The sequence below is a fragment of the Panulirus ornatus genome, chromosome 61, assembly GCF_036320965.1.
Source record: "Panulirus ornatus isolate Po-2019 chromosome 61, ASM3632096v1, whole genome shotgun sequence".
Classification (NCBI taxonomy): Eukaryota; Metazoa; Arthropoda; class Malacostraca; order Decapoda; family Palinuridae; genus Panulirus; species Panulirus ornatus.
The window spans coordinates 2286289-2306958 of NC_092284.1; the positions used below are offsets into that span (position 1 = coordinate 2286289).

The 20670-nt window shown below is 38.4% G+C and overlaps 1 protein-coding gene across 1 annotated transcript in view; it reads left to right on the forward strand.

Annotated features, from left to right (window-relative positions):
- The window catches only part of RhoGAPp190 (Rho GTPase-activating protein 190), a 228577-nt gene that overhangs the window by 62611 nt on the left and 145296 nt on the right, over nucleotides 1-20670 (forward strand). The window contains exons 10-18 of the mRNA XM_071696915.1: nucleotides 1297-1449; nucleotides 5460-5589; nucleotides 8484-8611; nucleotides 10771-10795; nucleotides 12302-12465; nucleotides 12751-12942; nucleotides 13081-13202; nucleotides 15393-15559; nucleotides 16951-17092. Of these exons, the coding sequence (XP_071553016.1) occupies nucleotides 1297-1449; nucleotides 5460-5589; nucleotides 8484-8611; nucleotides 10771-10795; nucleotides 12302-12465; nucleotides 12751-12942; nucleotides 13081-13202; nucleotides 15393-15559; nucleotides 16951-17092 (1223 nt within the window). The remainder of the gene's footprint in view (nucleotides 1-1296; nucleotides 1450-5459; nucleotides 5590-8483; nucleotides 8612-10770; nucleotides 10796-12301; nucleotides 12466-12750; nucleotides 12943-13080; nucleotides 13203-15392; nucleotides 15560-16950; nucleotides 17093-20670) is intronic.

The following is a 20670-nucleotide window of genomic DNA, read 5'->3' on the forward strand; positions in this document are numbered from 1 at the left end:
TATCCCAGAAATCCTGCATATGAGTATTGAAGAATCTCCTTTCCAAAAGCTGGGGTATTTTACTGGTGCTAACTTTAGTTATCTTTTGAACACCTATATTTTATCTACGTGAGTCTCATTTGCTCAAGTATGGAGTAATTATCTAATATCACAAGTGGCTCCTCTTCAGTCTCTCTCTTAGGCAGAGTGGAATCAAAAGACTTCTACCCTATTAGTGTTTGTTAACTATCCCTTTCTGTCTGCCATGATCCATATCCAAGCTCCAAAGACCTTTCTTTGATTTTCCCTGACCACACCATGTGTTCTGGTTCAACCAGTTAGAAACACGTTCCCCCATGTATACCTCACTCATTTCTTCAACGCACATCTCACACCCTTTTGCATTTTTAGGCATCGACCCCTAAAAGTATCTTTCAGTTCATCCTTTTGTCTCCAGTTTGGTCTCTGTCTTCTTCTTGTTCCCTTTACTTGTGACACATATACCCTCTCAGTTAGCCCCTCCTTGTTCATGTTTTCTGAACTATTTCAGGATACCCTGTTCAGCTTTCTCACCAATACTCTTTTACAGCCATAGCTCTCTGTTACTCTGTCATTTCTTTCTTGATCAGCCCTCCTTTACACCACACATTGTCTAAAAGCATTTAATTTCTTACGCATCTACTCTCTTCTGTACTTTTTTATTAGGGACCAAACTTCCACTCTCTCCTGTACTTTTTTATTAGGGACCAAACTTCCACTCTCTTCTGTACTTTTTTATTAGGAACCAAACTTCCATTCTCTTCTGTACTTATATATTAGGGACGGAACCATGCATCTATATAGTATGGTTTACTTCAGCTCCTATAATTCCATATATTGCCATATCCACTCTCAGGTAGTCATTGCTGAGAGGAGATTGTTGATTGGTGAAGTGTAAATCTCCTAAAGACTGAAGCTGCTTCCAGTTGACCGAGGGTTAACAAAGGATGAGAGGCTATAAGCAAACCAAAAGACAAGGGGTAGAAGGATTCTGACTCCCATTGATAACATTCTCTCAAGCCAGCGGGACACAGCTTTAGAGAAACTTTTTTGGTTCTTCATAACTCATGTTTAAATTAATTCTTGGGCTGATGAAAGTCTCGAGACAGGATATTGTGCATGGGAACTGTATTCTCCAGCAATTTAAAGCCATGTATTGTTAAAACTGAATGTGTTATCTTGTAAGTATAAGGCTATAATTAGATTGTTAAAGAACAAGCCTTGCTGCTTGTAAAGATCTAGGTGGTTTAGAAAGCTAATTTACTTCTTTTGTTACAGATACAAAGCGTTGGACAGGTTAGAGAGTGAAAGAACGTTATTACTTCTTCAGCATTTGGGTTTTGTCCATTGTCCAAAGAAGGAACATTGTCCATCCTTTCCCAACTGCATGGACTGCCTTATTGAGAAAATAATAGCCAATAAGGCTGCCAGGTATTTATGATATTTGTGTACATTGAAGTGTTTTGATATTAATTAGCATAGACCCAATAAAACAGGAAGTTATTCACTATGACCAACCTCACAGTGCTCTTTGGTCTCTGGTTAAGCTCAAATATCCTCTTTCCTCTTGATATTGTTTTGGCTAAACATAAGTTAGGTCTTCCCTCAAGTTAGGTCTTCCCACAACTCTCATTCCCTGATTAGGAGTTTTCCAGGTTGTAAGCAGTATACTGGCATGCACGACAGTTTGTCCTGTTTGTCTTCCAAGTTACATAATATTCATAGAGAGGTAGACTGCTTTAATCATGAGCAATTTTTTCAGTAATGCACATATTGGTTGATTGTGAATCTTTAGCCCGGTGTGAATGTAGCTCATTTTCAGCAGCAAGGATGCCCAGCCTCTGATCATTACAGCCAATATTTTTATTAAAATTTTTGCTGGCAAACGGTCAACAGTTTTCATATACAAATTACTGTTTGATGAATAGTAATGGACTGTGATAAGTGTGCAGATCAAGCACCAGACAGACACATTAGTGCTCTTAGTTTTACAGTAACAAAGCTCACATCAAATTATGTATTTTGTATTTTTGATATTTTTTATAACAATAAAACTCATCTTTGAGTGGAACTTAGGCTCTTGCTAAGTCTTGCCATGTTGGTCACTTTATGGAAAAAGAAGTTAAGACTTTGTACTAAGTAGTGAAGATATTTATATACCCTTGAAAATAGGAAAAAGTTTTTGGTTGTGTAAAGTTAGGACACACAGTATATGTTACTGATTAGATTTTTTTTTTTATATATATATATATATATATGAACAACATGAAACCCTACATAATGAAAGATTGGAGGGAACAGCATTATACATGATCTTGGGAATGTTAAAATGGTGTAGAAAGAGTGTAAATAGAAAGGAAAGAAGGCTGTTGTGTACACAATGCATTTTTTACTAATTTGGTATAACATTTACAGGAAATATTGGTCTCTTTACATATTCATGTAATACACGGACGTATTGTTGTTTCAGATTGGGGAAGAGCAGTGTGGTTTCAGAAGTGGTAGAGGATGTGTGGATCAGGTGTTTGCTTTGAAGAATGTATGTGAGAAATACTTAGAAAAGCAAATGGATTTGTATGTAGCATTTATGGATCTGGAGAAGGCATATGATAGAGTTGATAGAGATGCTCTGTGGAAGGTATTAAGAATATATGGTGTGGGAGGAAAGTTGTTAGAAGCAGTGAAAAGTTTTTATCGAGGATGTAAGGCATGTGTACGTGTAGGAAGAGAGGAAAGTGATTGGTTCTCAGTGAATGTAGGTATGCGGCAGGGGTGTGTGATGTCTCCATGGTTGTTTAATTTGTTTATGGATGGGGTTGTTAGGGAGGTAAATGCAAGAGTTTTGGAAAGAGGGGCAAGTATGAAGTCTGTTGGGAATGAGAGAGCTTGGGAAGCGAGTCAGTTGTTGTTCGCTGATGATACAGCGCTGGTGGCTGATTCATGTGAGAAACTGCAGAAGCTGGTGACTGAGTTTGGAAAAGTGTGTGGAAGAAGAAAGTTAAGAGTAAATGTGAATAAGAGCAAGGTTATTAGGTACAGTAGGGTTGAGGGTCAAGTCAATTGGAAGGTGAGTTTGAATGGAGAAAAACTGGAGGAAATGAAGTGTTTTAGATATCTGGGAGTGGATCTGGCAGCGGATGGAACCATGGAAGCGGAAGTGGATCATAGGGTGGGGGAGGGGGCGAAAATCCTGGGGGCCTTGAAGAATGTGTGGAAGTCGAGAACATTATCTCGGAAAGCAAAAATGGGTATGTTTGAAGGAATAGTGGTTCCAACAATGTTGTATGGTTGCGAGGCGTGGGCTATGGATAGAGTTGTGCGCAGGAGGATGGATGTGCTGGAAATGAGATGTTTGAGGACAATGTGTGGTGTGAGGTGGTTTGATCGAGTGAGTAACGTAAGGGTAAGAGAGATGTGTGGTAATAAAAAGAGCATGGTTGAGAGAGCAGAAGAGGGTGTTTTGAAGTGGTTTGGGCACATGGAGAGGATGAGTGAGGAGAGATTGACCAAGAAGATATATGTGTCGGAGGTGGAGGGAACAAGGAGAAGAGGGAGACCAAATTGGAGGTGGAAGGATGGAGTGAAAAGGATTTTATGTGATCGGGGCCTGAACATTCAGGAGGGTGAAAGGAGGGCAAGGAATAGAGTGAATTGGGGCGATGTGGTATACCGGGGTTGACGTGCTGTCAGTGGATTGAATCGGGGCATGTGAAGCGTCTGGGGTAAACCATGGAAAGCTGTGTAGGTATGTATATTTGCGTGTGTGGACGTATGTATATACATGTGTATGGGGGGGGTTGGGCCATTTCTTTCGTCTGTTTCCTTGCGCTACCTCGCAAACGCGGGAGACAGCGACAAAGTATATATAATTGTTATTTCAGTACTTCATACACTATTCATAAATGCAGCTGGTTATTAAAGATTTGAACACTCAGCCTGGCAACAATGAAACAAGTTTAATCCCATAGGAAGCAGTATGATCCTCTATAGTGTAATGGTTAGATTTATTGACAATGAATCATGCATGGATCCAATTGGGTTCAAATCCTGGAAAGGGCAGTTGGCTCACAGCCAATCCAGCTTTTCATTCCCCCTTAGGGCTGGCTGATAAATAGGTACAGTACCTGGTTTGGATTGGTTTATAAATGTATATATATGTATGTATATTTTTTCTTAGCTTTTTGCCATCTCCTATGCTGTAAGGCAGCACCAGGGACAGATGAAAAATGACCTCGTATGTTCACACCTACACTGTAGCTTTCATTTATTGTGCAGTAAAACCAAAACTCCCAGGCCACAGCCAAGCCTCACAGACCTTTCTGTGTTTCTCTTAACCATTTCATATGCCTTGGTTAAGCCCATTGACATTCAAAGCATGTTTCAGTTCAACGTTCAACCTCCTCTGTTTACCCCCGTTTGTAGCATTTCCTCATTCATCGTCTTCAGCTTTCTTACACAGGATCTTCATCCCTCAGTCTTACCCTATGATTTCTTATATGATCAACCCTCCTCACACCACATACCATCAAGAGTCATTTCAATTTCTAGCACTTTCACCTTCATCTGTACTCTGTGATCTAGGACCCATGTCTTACATCCGTACAACACTGTTAGGAATTCTGTATCATCAAGTATATCCATTTTTTCCCTCACAGACTACTAGTAACCTCATTTTTAGTACATTTCCCAATGGGCCCAGGAACTTATCTCCTAACCTTACTTCCCATGGCTTACTTCAGCACCCATTCTTCCATCTGCTGCCATGTCCACTCCAAGATGACTAAAACATGCCTTTTCCTCCATGTTCTTTTCAATCCAATTCATATTCCAACCAGTATGGTATACAGGGTGCAGTTAGTTGTTAATGGGCTGAAACGGCATATGAAGTGGTCATGTGAAACTACAGAAATGTCTGTGGGCCTCTATCTGTTTTTTGTGCATTATACTTGACAGCTAGAAAGTGGATGTGAGCGAATGAGGCCATTCATGTGTTTCTGGTACCACCTCACCACACTGGAAACTATAAACAAGTTTGTAAACCATAGCATAAGCCAGAAACCCATTTATGAAGATAGGGGGTTATCTCTGGGCCAACTGCCATGCCCAGGTTACAAACCAAGGGAGGCCCATTCATAAATTCATGGTCAGCAACATTAACCCCCTACACTTCCATTCTGCTAATCCCTATGCTGCAGTGCAGGCACACACACCAGTGAAAATACATTTGTGAAAGGCTTGTGAAGCTGTTTATTACTATATGGTTTTCCATGGATGATAATTTAGATATGTGTAAATAGGACTTGAAAATTTTTTCTTAAAGTTTTGGTAGAAGGTTGATTATAGTCTTTCATCTACAGTAATGTTGGGCCTGGGTTAGTCATATACAGCAGTAAAGATGCATAATATGTTGCATGACTAATTGTTTTTTTTTTTGTTCACAGTAATAGTCGTCCAGGGTCAGGCACATGGAGCAGTAAAAATGTAGATTATGGAGTACGCAGTGACCCACAGGTCAATTTGGTCCTTTTAGGGAACCAAGGCCTGGCAGAGGATCTCCAGAATGTTATTCGGGTGAGATTTTAGTATTTATTAGTATCTTGTTTGGTAGAAGTTACTAGGTAGCCAATGACCAAGGAGATATATTACCAGCACCCTCCACCTGGGGCTAGGTGGGGTTAGTGATGGTTGCATAGTGAGTCAGCACTCTAGTGGTTGTCAAGTTGCACTCCTCTGACCCAGGTAACTGTCTTTTCTTTCTGCCTCACCCAAACATAGACAACTGGCATTCTGTCCCCATATGCATAATCTCTCCTTGTCATACATAACACTTGACAACAACTATCACAGCTCATTCTTTGTAACTGGACTTTCAGGTATTGAGCACAATGTGCTAGCTCTGCCTTTCTGCAAAATGGTTGGGGCAATAAATAGTAATAGTAGGTAGGAACATTTAGGTAGAAATAGTAGATAGTAATATTAGGAAGGAGCATTTGGTAGATGTAGTCTGTAGGAACATTAAGTAGGAGCCTCTGCAAACACTGTGCTAGAGTTGCCCTCAGCCAGTAACCTCTTATAGGTGAGGCACTAAAGGCTAAGAAGCAGCACTGGAGTTCACTAGTTGTGGAGACTCTATTGCCATGGCCACCCCGTTAAAGGAGTTCCAGTTGGGAACAGGCATCAGATTTATAGATAGATCGGTAGATAGACTGAATTGGAAGGACGAAGTTTTTTGCCTAAAAATTTAATTTCTTTCCTCATGCAGTTGGTTATTAGAAATGTCCTGTCCAGAACTGATTTGTTCAAGACTTAGAAATCATGGTATTAGTAGCCAGTTGTTCATGGAATAGGGACCCATGAAGAGCAGGTTGCCACACAGATTTTCAGTTCAGTTTAGCATCCAACAATGAAGCCACATGATTTTTGTAGAGAAACCTGTTACTGTTTTATTGGAATTCAAGATGCTTGATCTCTTATTTTTAACATTGAGCCCATATCTCATGAATTTTTGTGTCATTGTTTTTTGCAGAAAAGTTTTAAAGTATATTAGATTAGATTTGCCATTTAAGAATAGGACATGATACGAGAGATTTAGAGTGTGATATGTGCAAGCAGCAATTTAATCATATACCAGAAAGTCGTCATGGTACCAGGACAAAAAAGCAGTGGGTCATATTGAGACTGAGCCCTAGACCTTTGAAATGAGGTCTTATTACTAAAGATTTTGCTGTTTGTGAAGTTTTCAAGGGATGTAAACCTTGCAGATGGCAAAAGATACCTGTGCAATTAGTTTAAGATAAAGAACACCCAAAAGGAAAGAACTTATGTGAATGGAACTACTGATTATGAAGTATTCAACAAAATCCTTTTAGCAGTTGTGAGTATTCTATTATTATAGAAAACTGGACCATAAGTGGCAGTCATTGCTGTACTTATGATTATGATATAGGAAAGTTTTTCTCCTGCTGTATCATCACATTTTGATGTTGACTTCAGCTAAGATTGTTTCATCATATCCTTGTAACGTTTGGAAAGAATCCTGACCAGTACTCCTTGTATTGGCATCACATTTGCTAGTCTTTGACAATGAAGATGCCATGACATTAGCCATAGTGGAAAAACATTGGGGATTTAACAGATACCGATTCATTCCTATGAATTCTTTGCTTGTGTGTTTTTTAATGGCAGCATGCCATGAAGAAACCAGTGAAAACATTAATGTTGAAGACAAATTGCTGCTGCTTTCCTGAATCTTGTTCACAATATGCTAGGAATATGACAAGATTGAGGTATTCTTTTATTAGGGAACTGGAGGAAATGTTGGCAGTTAGGGCAGAAAACCAAAACCAGAGACAGAAGCCTCTAAGTACTATCCTTGCCAAAGTTGTGTTCGTCTTGCACCTCTGTAGAGTAAATGTGAATACTTTATTCCCCTCAATGGCTTGGTCATCTGTTCTGGAAACGGCAAACCTGTATGAAAGAAAGAAGACCTCTTTTCCTGTGATGGGATTGAAAGAAGTGGGACTGAAAGGTGTCAGAAATGCATCCTCATTTTTTCCACATCTAACTTTGCTACGTGTGAATTCACTGTTCATACATTTTTAGGAGCCCCCTTTCCTTTTGTGTAGTGGGAAGTCTTGTAACTTCGTGAAGCATTTTAGATGTTTATCCGATACTTGAATTGGTTATATTTTGATCTAATCTTGACCGTTCAACATGGAAATATGTATACGACAGATGAACAGTAATCAGCAAGTTTGAATGGAGACATCCAAAGAAAAAAATTTGGCAAAGATCTGCTAATCCAAAGAAAAAAAATTTGGCAAAGATCTGCCATGTTTCCAAATCCTGTATCTTGAAGACGAAAAAGTACTTATAGTTTTAGAAACTGCTCATGTTTATTCAAGTGAGTGTTTTAAGTATTTTGATATGGAGGGTAGAAAATGGAGGAAACAGCTTAGATTGTTTCTCATGTAAAACCTTTTGGCTTCATCTGGGTAAAATCCAATTGAAACCCTCTGGGGGGCAATGCCTCGCTTAGGGCTTGGATGGCCTCTACCCATTTCTCATAGAGATGATAACATGTTATGCCTTTAGTGCATGTTTATCGGTTTACTTTTTTATGATAATTTTGCCTGTTCTCATACTAGGAAGATTTTCCTGTTTAAGAGCAAGTTGTAACTGAAACCCTTGTGTAGCCTATGAGATCAGCATCAGCCATCTTATAACGTATATGAATTGTACTTTACCTGCTGAGCATTTGAAAATTTGAACTAGAATATGTTCCCATTTTCTGAACCAGCTAGAATATGCTTTGTTGATCATGGACTATGTGAAAAATAGTTTTGAAGAGTTGAAGACATTTATACATTGTTCTAATCTTAGCCGTATATTTCTGTTTTCTTCCATTTATTGATTGTATGCATTTGAGAAAAAGAACTTATGTGCCTAAAAATTTTTTTTGACAGTCTGTATGTGAAGACGATGAGTTTGAGTTGGACAGTCAGATCTTCTCATTAGACTACCGCAGTATAGATGGAGATGTGTCGCTACCACAAAATTCTTTCAAGACCCCTGAATTTACTCCTCATGGTGAGTCATGAGGTATATTTAACATTATGATTGCATCTGCATGATGAATATGGATGCATATATTTTTTATGCATACATGTGTAATCACACGTTACTTCCTTACGCTATTTAGTAAACTGTCAGAGCTCATGCCTCATTAGAAGAGCCATTCTTTCATTCATTCCTCTTGTCAAAAACTTTTCACATTTATGCTCTCCAGCCAAGCTTTGAAGCAAATTCCTTGATTGGCTCTTTCCTATTACTGTTTTTAGAAACTGATAATAAAAGAAGGAATGGTTTCCAGCCCAGTGCTCCCATCCAGTAGGTGCCTCACATAATACAAAAGAGACACGGGTAATATTCTTTCTTCTCATTCCTAAGGGAGATGGGAGAAAGATAGGGATAGATATGGTAGTGTGAATCACTGAATGAAATTTGGCCCTATACCACATAATTAGACATACCTAACATAAGTCTTCAAGGGATGCTCAGATTGTTAATGTTCCCTCCAAGTCAGGATTAATAGTGTTACATTCTCTCTCATTATGACTGAGCTACTGGGATAGACTTAATATCTTTTATTTAAGGACACTAGATACCTATCCAATTCAGAACGCTTCATATGCAAGATTGATGGTTTGAAACATTTTGACAATTATGAGAGATTGAAGGAACTCAAACCCTGCAGTGTAGAAAGAAGGGGAAGATACTTGATAATCCATATGTGCAAACAGATCGAGGGCATCAAGAATAATGTACTAGGTCTAAAGCACCTCAGTAAAGAAGATACAGAACTATTAGTGTTGCAGTGATATGTGGAAATATATCAAAAACATATGATTTAAGAAAAAGCGAGAGTTTAGCACAAATAAGGTAGAGATGTTATGAAACATGATGGAAAAAGATATGATTATTGTAAATGGAACAACTTATGAAACCTTTAGAGAGAAAACTGGATATATGGTTGAGGTCGGTCCCTGATGAACCTTGGCTAACAATCATGCAATATATGTGGTTGCATGGAGAAATGGTATGATTCATCTAGCAAAATGTGAAGCAAGTGCTGCTTGTTAGCCCTACCTATTTTTGGCAAAATAATGTTATAGGTGCTCTTGGGTAGATAACCTCTCCCTACTTTTATCTTTCAATCACCATAACCAATTACATGTAGTACATTGTTCATTGGTCTGCATTTTCTTTAACATACCATTGGATTTATTGAAAGAATTTCCATTGAATTTGCATTCTCAGTGTCTTTTTCTCAATTTTTTTTTTTTTTTATACTTTGTCGCTGTCTCCCGCGTTTGCGAGGTAGCGCAAGGAAACAGACGAAAGAAATGGCCCAACCCCCCCCATACACATGTATATACATACGTCCACACACGCAAATATACATACCTACCCAGCTTTCCATGGTTTACCCCAGACGCTTCACATGCCTTGATTCAATCCACTGACAGCACGTCAACCCCGGTATACCACATCGCTCCAATTTACTCTATTCCTTGCCCTCCTTTCACCCTCCTGCATGTTCAGACCCCGATCACACAAAATCTTTTTCACTCCATCTTTCCACCTCCAATTTGGTCTCCCTCTTCTCCTTGCTCCCTCCACCTCCGACACATATATCATCTTGGTCAATCTTTCCTCACTCATCCTCTCCATGTGCCCAAACCACTTCAAAACACCCTCTTCTGCTCTCTCAACCACGCTCTTTTTATTTCCACACATCTCTCTTACCCTTACGTTACTCACTCGATCAAACCACCTCACACCACACATTTTCCTCAAACATCTCATTTCCAGCACATCCATCCTCCTGCGCACAACTCTATCCATAGCTCACGCCTCGCAACCATACAACATTGTTGGAACCACTATTCCTTCAAACATACCCATTTTTGCTTTCCGAGATAATGTTCTCGACTTCCACACATTCTTCAAGGCCCCCAGAATTTTCGCCCCCTCCCCCACCCTATGATCCACTTCCGCTTCCATGGTTCCATCCGCTGCCAGATCCACTCCCAGATATCTAAAACACTTCACTTCCTCCAGTTTTTCTCCATTCAAACTCACCTCCCAATTGACTTGACCCTCAACCCTACTGTACCTAATAACCTTGCTCTTATTCACATTTACTCTTAACTTTCTTCTTCCACACACTTTACCAAACTCAGTCACCAGCTTCTGCAGTTTCTCACATGAATCAGCCACCAGCGCTGTATCATCAGCGAACAACAACTGACTCACTTCCCAAGCTCTCTCATCCCCAACAGACTTCATACTTGCCCCTCTTTCCAAAACTCTTGCATTTACCTCCCTAACAACCCCATCCATAAACAAATTAAACAACCATGGAGACATCACACACCCCTGCCGCAAACCTACATTCGTCGCATTAGTCGCATTATTTCCTTTGACAGTCTTATTGTATTACATACTGTATAAGCTTTTCATTCTCTCCAGCCATAGTTTATATATATATATATATATATATATATATATATATATATATATATATATATATTGACATTTCTTTTATTATATCAACAAATGGTATGGAAAGTCACTGTAGACAAGTTGAATAACTCTGGTAAAAGAAGACTAAGAGAGAGGCAGCTCCTGCATTTTTACAGCTCTTACTTCTCACTCAGTAAAACTCCACTGTGTAGTCAATCATTATTCTGTCAGTACAATGTTATAGCAGTGTTTCTATTTTCAATATTGCCCACACTTATGTGTGCTGAGAAACTTATTTTGCTTGTTACTGATTGTTGCAAATTTTGTGTGTATATTTTAGAATTTCACAATAATTGTTCTTAAGTCAATGTAATCTGTTAGGTAGGTTGGTTCATCAGATTGGAGATGAAGTTTAATGGATGAATAGCAATTGTAGAGATTGATGTTGTTTATTCTGCATAAGGACTTTAAGTTATGAATGAACTGAATAGCGAAGGATCAAGTGTGGGGCAGGGTGCAAAATTTGGAGCTTGAAAAAGGTGGAAGTCGAGAATATCTGGGATGACATAGATTGGTAGTAAGGCACTACGTCGTTACCAGTGTAGTTCAGCCGAACTCGGCTAACGACTAAGTGTTGTTGTAGTAGGGACTTCTGGAAATGATATTAGGAGAGAGTAAGTATTGAAAGTGTTTTATGGTATATTGATCTTAAGAAGAAATTTTGTGGAAATTAAAAAGCTGTTAAGAAGAGGCTGTTTAAGAAATGATTTTTGTTACAGGAATTAATGTGTAGAGTGAGATGAGACCAATGGGAAATGTACGGAGTCGGCTGGCTACAGCACAGGGTGGGTTGGAAGGGAAGCAGTCATTCAATACAAAATTTTGGTAAGGGTTAAAACCTTGATAATACTGAGTAAAGAGTGAATATATATAGAGTATGTGATGCATGTGAAACAGGGTCTACTGCCCATCAGGCCTTGAACTTCCATAGTTAAGCCCTAGGGTTTCCATGACCTGTGTTTATCATTGAAGCTTGTTGACTGGTTACCATCTTCAATTCTTTTATTCTTGATGGCCTTTCTTCCTTGTTTTAACCTTCGACGCTCAAAATCTTTCACGCGACCACCAAGTTTAAGTGGATAAAAAGTACATTTTAACATATCTTAAGATTACCTTTATATTATCTCATTTGGTATATTAAATGATATAGTTACCTTGTAATAATTGTTGGTAATGATGATTAACGTAGTTTTAGCTCTGCTATGTAAGGGAGTCATTAGAAAAGTCTCTGTTAACCCAGCTAGAACGGGAAGAATCAACTCCAACTCCACCCATCACCGTCCTATTTGCTCCTGATCCTGACCTTGACCACAATGCCTCGCAGCACTTGCATGATGAGGGGGCTAACTTAGCTGATAGGTAAGGAAGCATTGATATTTCAGTGATTGTGACATGCTTATGTCGTGCTGAATTATTTTGCTTTTTATGACTGTTGCAAATTTTGTGTATATATTTTAGCTTTCACCAATAGTTGTTCTTTGTCACTGTAACCTGTTTGTGGTACATGCTTGTTCATTTGAGCTTGCAATCAAGTTTAGTCTGCTTGATATGTGCATTGATTGTCAGTCAGCATTGATGAGGTTGTGTTACCTGCATAAGACTTTAAGTTATGAAAATTAAATCTAATACTATCCTAAAACACAGTCCCCCTGGCAGCTTGCAATGCACGTTCATGGATGTTGGACCAAGCGTAGGAGGAGGAGAAGGGCGAAGGTTTGACAGTAGTTTGGTGACGAAGGCCCTACGCTCCCTCATTACCAGTATCCAGCACCGAAACAACTCGCTCAACATCTACAACTCGTCTGTTTTACCTAGGGACTCTCAGCCAGATATTAGGTAAGGAGAGAAAAGTATATGAAAATATTGATTATGGTATATTGTCATTCATTAACTTGAATCATATAGTGGAATTGTTTATTCAGAACATCTTACAAAATGCCTAGTCTTACAAGAACAATGATGTTTATTGTACAGAATTATCATGTGTATGTTGTGTGGAGACCCATACTCTGTGGAAAATGTACTTAGTCCGCTGCTCAGTCACCAGTGGTGTGTGGTGACAGGAGAGCAGTCCATCTCACTACAAACATTCCTGGGTAAGTTTTAAAACCTTGTATAATACATAGATATAAATGAATATATATTATATGTATATTATGTGTAATGCACTGAAACCACAGCTCCCTTTCCCCATCCAGGCCCCTTAGACCTTTCCATAGTTTACCCCAGACTCTTCACATTCCCTGGTTCTATCCATTGACAGCTTGTTGACCCCGGTATACCACATCATTCCAATTCTTTCTATTCCTTGCACGCCTTTCACTCTCCTGTATATTCAAACCCCGATCGCTCAAAATCTTTTTCACTCCATCCTTCCACCCCCAGTTTTAGTGGTTCAAGTACATTTGTAGACACCTGATCCTTAAAGAATAAACCTTATATTATCTCATTTGGATCATATTAAACCTGATTATATTTCTCCTATGTTATATATTTTGTTTACTGCTTGTATTTAACGTGTTTTTATATAATTTTAGGGACTGTGGGGTTGATATTTATCTGGCTGTGATACCATAGTGTTTGCTCTTTGAATCAGTCTTTAATCTTTAGACAGCACTTCGATGGCAGTCAAGTTGCACTCCTTTGACCCAGGTAGCTGTCTTTTCTTTTGCCTCACCCACTTGTGGACAGCTGGCATTCTCTTCACAAATGTACAATCTCTCCTTGTCATACATAACACTTAACTCGAGTAGCTCATTCTTCATAACTAGATTTTCCTGCAGTGAGCACTATGCTCTGGCCCTGCCTTTTGGCAAAATGCTAGGAAAAATAGAAGTAGTAGGTAGGTAGTTACATTTAGGCAGAAGCATTATGTAGAAGTAGTAGGTTGGAATATTAGGTAGGAGCCTTTGTAAACACTGTGCTAGAGTTGCCTTCTGCCAGTTTCCTGTTAAGGGTGAGGCACTAAAGACTAAGAAATGGCACTGGAGTTCATTAGTTGTGGAGAGACTATTGCCATGGCCATCCCCTTGAGGGAGTTCCAGTTGGGAACAGGCATCAGAGATATAGATAGAGAGATAGATAGAAGCATGAATGCACTTGATAAGATGCCAGTACTTGCCTTCCCTTTGTGGCATCAGTCTCTCTCTTTTAGCTAGTTTTCAGAAATTGGTTCCAGAACATTAGTTTTGTGTGAAGACTATTTTCTGTACTCTTAAGAGAAGCTTAAAAGTCACTTGCCTCTGCCCTGTACTCTTGTCATTCTGCAATGTTTGCAATTTTTGGCTCTTATGTGATCATAACACATGCATTAGGTAACTAGGGTTTGAACGTCAAATTTGATGTGACTTCATTGGTTATTAACAGTTAAGGATTGCTTATTTTGGTCTTAGATAGTGTGAGTGCTTGGCGTTCAGAAGATACCTTCTGGGGAGAGCTAGAAATATCATATGGGGGCTCAGCTGCAGAGCTTTCCTGGACAGTTTAATGAAACTTGTCTAACTTTCCAGTGTGGGGTTGCAGAAAGCAGCCTTTGACAGAAACTGACCATGTTTATTGATATATTTGGGCATCTTTTTTTTTTTACTATTTTTTTTTTTTTTTTCAAACTACTCGCCATTTCCCGCGTTAGCGAGGTAGCGTTAAGAACAGAGGACTGGGCCATTGAGGGAATATCCTCACCTGGCCCCCCCTTCTCTGTTCCTTCTTTTGGAAAATTAAAAAAAATTGAGAGGGGAGGATTTCCAGCCCCCCGCTCCCACCCCTTTTAGTCGCCTTCTACGACACGCAGGGAATACGTGGGAAGTATTCTTTCTCCCCTATCCCCTGTTATTACTACAAATTCCTTCAACCATCTTCTTGGGATAGTATGAGGAACAGCTGAGCAATGGCCTTATTTGTGCTCTTTCAGTCCAGCTGCCATTTATAAGTATTGCATCCTGCACGTTTGGATCATATTTTGACAATATGGAAATACATGCAGTAGATGCACTTTTTAAATGTTAGAGTAGGAATTGTGGATTTCAAAATCAATTTTGTCCAAGTTAATTGATTTTGATATTTTTTTGTTCAAAACATTATTCTTATACAGGTTATAATAAGTTCATAATTGTTATTTTGAGACAAGGGCATGTTTACTTAAGTTTCACATTGCAAACATAGTGTAAGTAGATCAAAAGTCAGTGTGGTTGTCGTATGTTAATGGTTTGGATTGATGTTTGAGTTTGCAATTTCTAAATTTGATGTTCACATCTTTCAGACATTGATTTACTTGATAAACTTTTCAGATGACTGCAAGCGCCGTGTTGAGGTCATCGTGTCATCTTACCATGGTGCAAATGCATTTCGAGAGGAGTTGGTGCATGGTTTCATCCTAGTATACTCCACGAAGCGTAAGGCTTCGTTAGCAACTCTCAGGGCTTTCTCTGCAAACATTCCCAACCTTCCAATCCAGGTTAGTAGATGCTCATTTAGTATGCTTGACATCAGGTTCCTGACTTTGTGAAAAGTATGTGATTGGAGATGGATGCCTTGGATAAAGAAAACACAAGGGATACAAGATTTACATAACATATTGTAATTAAAAGATGAAAATTTTATACTAGAATGTGGAAGGGATGGATAGGTGGAGTCTCAGGATAGATTAAGGCCAGGTATATTTCAGATAAATTATATCCATCTATTGCAACTTGTTCATCTAAAAATTTATATTTAAATCAATTTATTCAGATGAAGTTACTACGAGAACAACTGGGGATTGAATGCATTGGCAGCATTTAGATGTGGAGGTGGTATGAATGGAGATGGTAGTCTAACTTCACATAGTTTTTGTAGTGAAGATGTAAGAAACACTTTTGTAAGTGTTGAATGCAATGTTTCTGTTTAATACAGTGCATATGTGTTAAGGATGTTTGCAAGTTATTTTCAGAGACTGCATTATCATCTTGACTCAATCTATTAGAATTGGAATGTTGTAATGGTAGATAGATAGAATGAACGGTGACAGATTTTGACTGCCATCTGAACACAGAATAGTGGAAATATGAGTTAATCTAAGTTAGATATAGTTCCATGGCCATGCAGTTAAATTTTTTATAATTACAGGAATATATGAAAAAAATTTAATTTGTGTAGTTTACAGAAATGATTGTAAATGAAATATGTTTTTTTGTAGACATTGCTGGAGTATTTGGAACACTGAGTAGGGTATTTATGAACATCATGTGTTCTAGGTTTTGTAAGTTTTAGAATTACCATATATCAGTTACATGTTGTAGTCAGTGTTATTTGCATCAGATTTTTGGAAAAACAAGAAGGCATCTGTCTCCATCAGAATCTCATTGTGTACAATATTGATCATTTATATAGTTTGAGTAAAAGCAAGAATGACTTAACTCGGTGTAACTCTGGAATTGGGGTGCATACGATATAAATACAGTGACACCCTGACACCTCTAAGTCTTGTTAATGTTATTTTTTGGAGCGCATTGTTGCATACTTATTGTGGAGTTCTAGTAATAGCTTAATTAGATAGTTGGTTGGATTAACAACTGGTAGAGGAAAGGAGCTGGTTTGATGATTATATGAATATCAGTTTTTGTATGGAGCCAGTAATGGAGATAGAATTAATCAGTGTATCTGAAGATAATGTGTGTCTTGTGACTTGGTACAGATATGCTTATAGATCTTACAACACATGGTATCGGTACACACCTGTAAAAGTAGTACTCTTTATGCATATCTGTTGTTGAAAGTTTCATCTGGAATGTGTTAAATTATAAGTAAACATAGTACTTATTGTATTATTTATTTAGTTCTTAATTCTCTACATTTGTCTTTCTCTAGATTTTGGCAATGACTGACACAAACAGTGCATCAGCGTTTTTTGGGTCGGATATCTCTCAGCAACTTATCACTGAAGGTAATGCTATTGCTGACAGACTGCAGGCACATTTCATGACCTCCACTGCAACTTGCCAACAGAAAAGTGAGTTCAGCCATCATGTGCATGTTATTTCTTTGTCTATCTCTAGATAAATTTTATTTTTATATACATTGAAAGATGTATTAAACTGATTGGGACAAAGAATTGTTTACAAAACAAGAAACTTTATTAGAAGATAAAGAGTCCATGGCACTTGACTCAGGTTTTTAAAAGGTTGATAATGATAAAGACATCTTTGGCATAGTTGCATTGGAAGGAGAACCATTTATATGGTTCCAAGTGATGAAAATAATAGTTTGTGTGGCATTGTATAGCCTGTTGCATGATGTGCTGGGTGTGCTCTTTAACAAAACCTAGAACCTCTAAATTCCCAGTTTTTCTCCTTCTAATACAGTAATCCCTGGCATGTCGATCGATACTCGGGAAGCTTGTTCATCTGGAGCACTTGTTAAGTTGTCGGGGATGTGTTATCACGTGGTACAGTGCATGTATTATTGCCTTTGTTCTTTGTGTATAGTGCCTTATTTTATAACTACTTATAGTGTAATATTTTATATCTGGACTAATGTTACAGACTTTCATTTGATATTACTGCTCATTGGTGTTAGCAGACTCCACCTGCAAGTGGTAACACCACAAGCAAGAAGTTCATCTTGGATGAGGCTATGTCATTGTTTGTAGACAGAAAAGAGTACAGTGTTGTCGAGGAAATTCTCTCCCCGAAGGAGCCCACCCAACCCTGCTTCTGTGTGGAGCATAACGTCAAAGTTTTAGGAGCCCCATAAAATGGGTCCTAGGGTTACACAGTGATGATGGTGCTGCTTATTGGTGGTATGAGTACACCACAGTACCTTTTAAGAATGTCTTATCCTAATTACTGTGGCTCTTGACAGTCAAAGTTATTGTTTTAACATTGACTAAGGGATTAGAGACTCGACAGCACAGTTCAACTTTTGCATGGTCGCGCTTGACATCAGGAAGTGTATTCCTTGGCAAGCTGTACTTAGTGTTGTTGGTTGCTGAAATTTTGTATTGTTGTCTCTGTACACCTGCTGCTTGCAGTTCAGTGTGTACTTTATCTGCTTTTTGGTTTTCTTTGCAGAATTATGTGGTAGTGAAGTTATCTTCACCTTGTTGAAGCAGTGACAATCACGACAAAAACTACACATGCAGCCAAGAAACTAAACAGCTGAGGATTGGGCACAGTGTTTTGTGGCATATCTTTTGATGTCATGATTAACATGTAAAAACATTAACAGCATCATGAATTGCATTAACATTGGTTTGAAGTTTTTAAATCTCTTTAGATCTAATAAACAGTAAAGACTACGGATTGTTTTGAGAGATGTGTTTTTCAGCATATAGGTTTTATAAAAGAACAATGCATAGTGCCTGGATTATACCTTAAGGGAACCGTTTTCATTTTCTTTTATACCTGATTACCTCCCACCATAGCAAGGTAGTTTCAGGCTCAAATGAACCTTCTCTTCCCTGTTTTGGAAAGTGATGATAAAAGATGAGGGGGTTTCCAACCTCACGTTCCTGCCAGGTAGTAACCTCTTATGACATGGCCATCACAGGTGAAAGTGAAATAGGATAAGGAGAAGAATGAAAAAAATCATAGCTCCTCAGGTTTTGTAGACCTGACTTATAACAGGAGAAAGATTGTAGGAAGAGGGGAAATGAAAAGGAAAAGAGTTCCACAGCATTGTTGTTTGTGGGAAGATGGTATCATAATCAACAGTCCTCATGTTGCTGTAGCATGCAGACACAAGTTACAGATCCAAGCCATGGTGGGAGGGACACATACAAATGGCTAATGAGAGCCATTCCAAAATAGTACCTATTGAATAGGTAGAACCAATTTGTTGGTACTGAACTGATATTATAGATTTCAACAAGATTAAATGTTTAAAAATTTTTCCTGGGCCCATTCTTAATTGGCTTTTCTTTGGGGTTGGTCTTACAGTAGAAACTTTCTTCCGTGCTAGTCCAAAAGGTTATGTGGAAATGTCAAGATGATTCGAAAAGTAAGTGAAACTGGAGTAGATGTATCCTTTAAAGATTTTCTTATAGATTTAATGAATATTATGTAATGTCTGAAGGATGCTGTTTCACAGTGCATATTGCAGTCTGAAATATGTTCTTTGTTAAATGGTAGGAAACTGAAGCCTAGCTGTAGTTGCTCCTTACATTTAAAAGGTAACTTCTGTAGGATTGCCTTGTTATACAGATCACCTCTAGGTTGAAATCTTCCCCTCTTTCATGTCACACCAAAATGAATGTGATCAGCCTCAAAAAATGGAAAAGATAGGTAATGTATTTTGACATTCTTTGTGTGCTGAGCACCATGTACAACTTTCTGGCTTGACACTTTTGGAAAATAAGCAATCGAAACACTGTAAATTTTGGAGTGGTCGTACCTGTGAAATGTCATTGTTTTTTGTGAAATATGTTGGTGGTCTTCTAATGCAAGCTGCATATGTATATATATATATGTATGTATATATATACATATGTATCTAACAATTTCTGTGGCAGCTTAAGAGTTATTACTGTATACAGTCCTTGACAGTTATTGTCAAGGATCACTATCCCAGTGTACAATATGTTGCCGTGACAGATCATGTTTGTGAAGCTCATGTTTGGTGAGCTTGTCATAGGTCATGTTATTCACTTATCCGCTAAAAAAAAAAAGCTTCAGTAGGTGTTGTTACAGTGTTAGTCTGACACTAAAAGCACCTTTACTCTCCCCTATATGGGTGTAAAAGTGATGAAATGCCCATGAGATGAATTAGTTGCTTATGGGTCCTCTGGCATTTTACTTTATATGTCGTGTTATGTTTGTCGCTTGAGACTGCAGCTTATGAGCATTTGATGTGTATCAAGTTTTTTATGATTTTTTTTACCAACAAAATAGTTAGGTTTAACTGTCTTCATTTACATAGTTTGATTTTAAGATATGCAGTGTGCAGTGTGACCACTCGTATGGCTTGTTTGTTGCTTGGGACGGCAGCGCATCCATTTGTAGTAATGCACCTTATTTGTGATTTTTTCCCATAAAGTACATGAACATGGTTCTGTTTTAACAGTCCATATTACTGTAATCTGTCTTGTTGCCTTCTTCCACATTCAGAATAGCATGGCTGCTGAACATCTCCACATCTTCAAGTGTAAAAGACTCGACAGCCACACTCAGAGCATACGTCGAAGAATGCTGCATATTGGTGTTCCTGTAAAGTAAATGAAGCATTTGCCATTTGTATGGACTAAGAAGAGGAGGAGTAAAGCAGTTGAGGAATAGATGTAATTTTAAGATTTGCCATTTTTCACTTATTCTTGAAGAATATGAAGCAGTGTATTCTCTCGTACCTGAAGCTTTACTCGTTCCCATGGTCTTTAGAATCCAATCCTGGATGAAAGTTGGTCAGTTTGATGTACATGTTCAGGTTGTTTGAAAGTTTCAGTCTGGGATGAATACAAGTCATTTAGCTGTACTTGTTTACATCGCCTTTAGGTTTCAGTCTTGGATGAATATTGGTCAGTAAGCTGTATTGTTTACAATGGCTATTAGGTTCCAGTCCTTAGTGAGTATCAGTTGGTAAGCTTTACTTATTCCC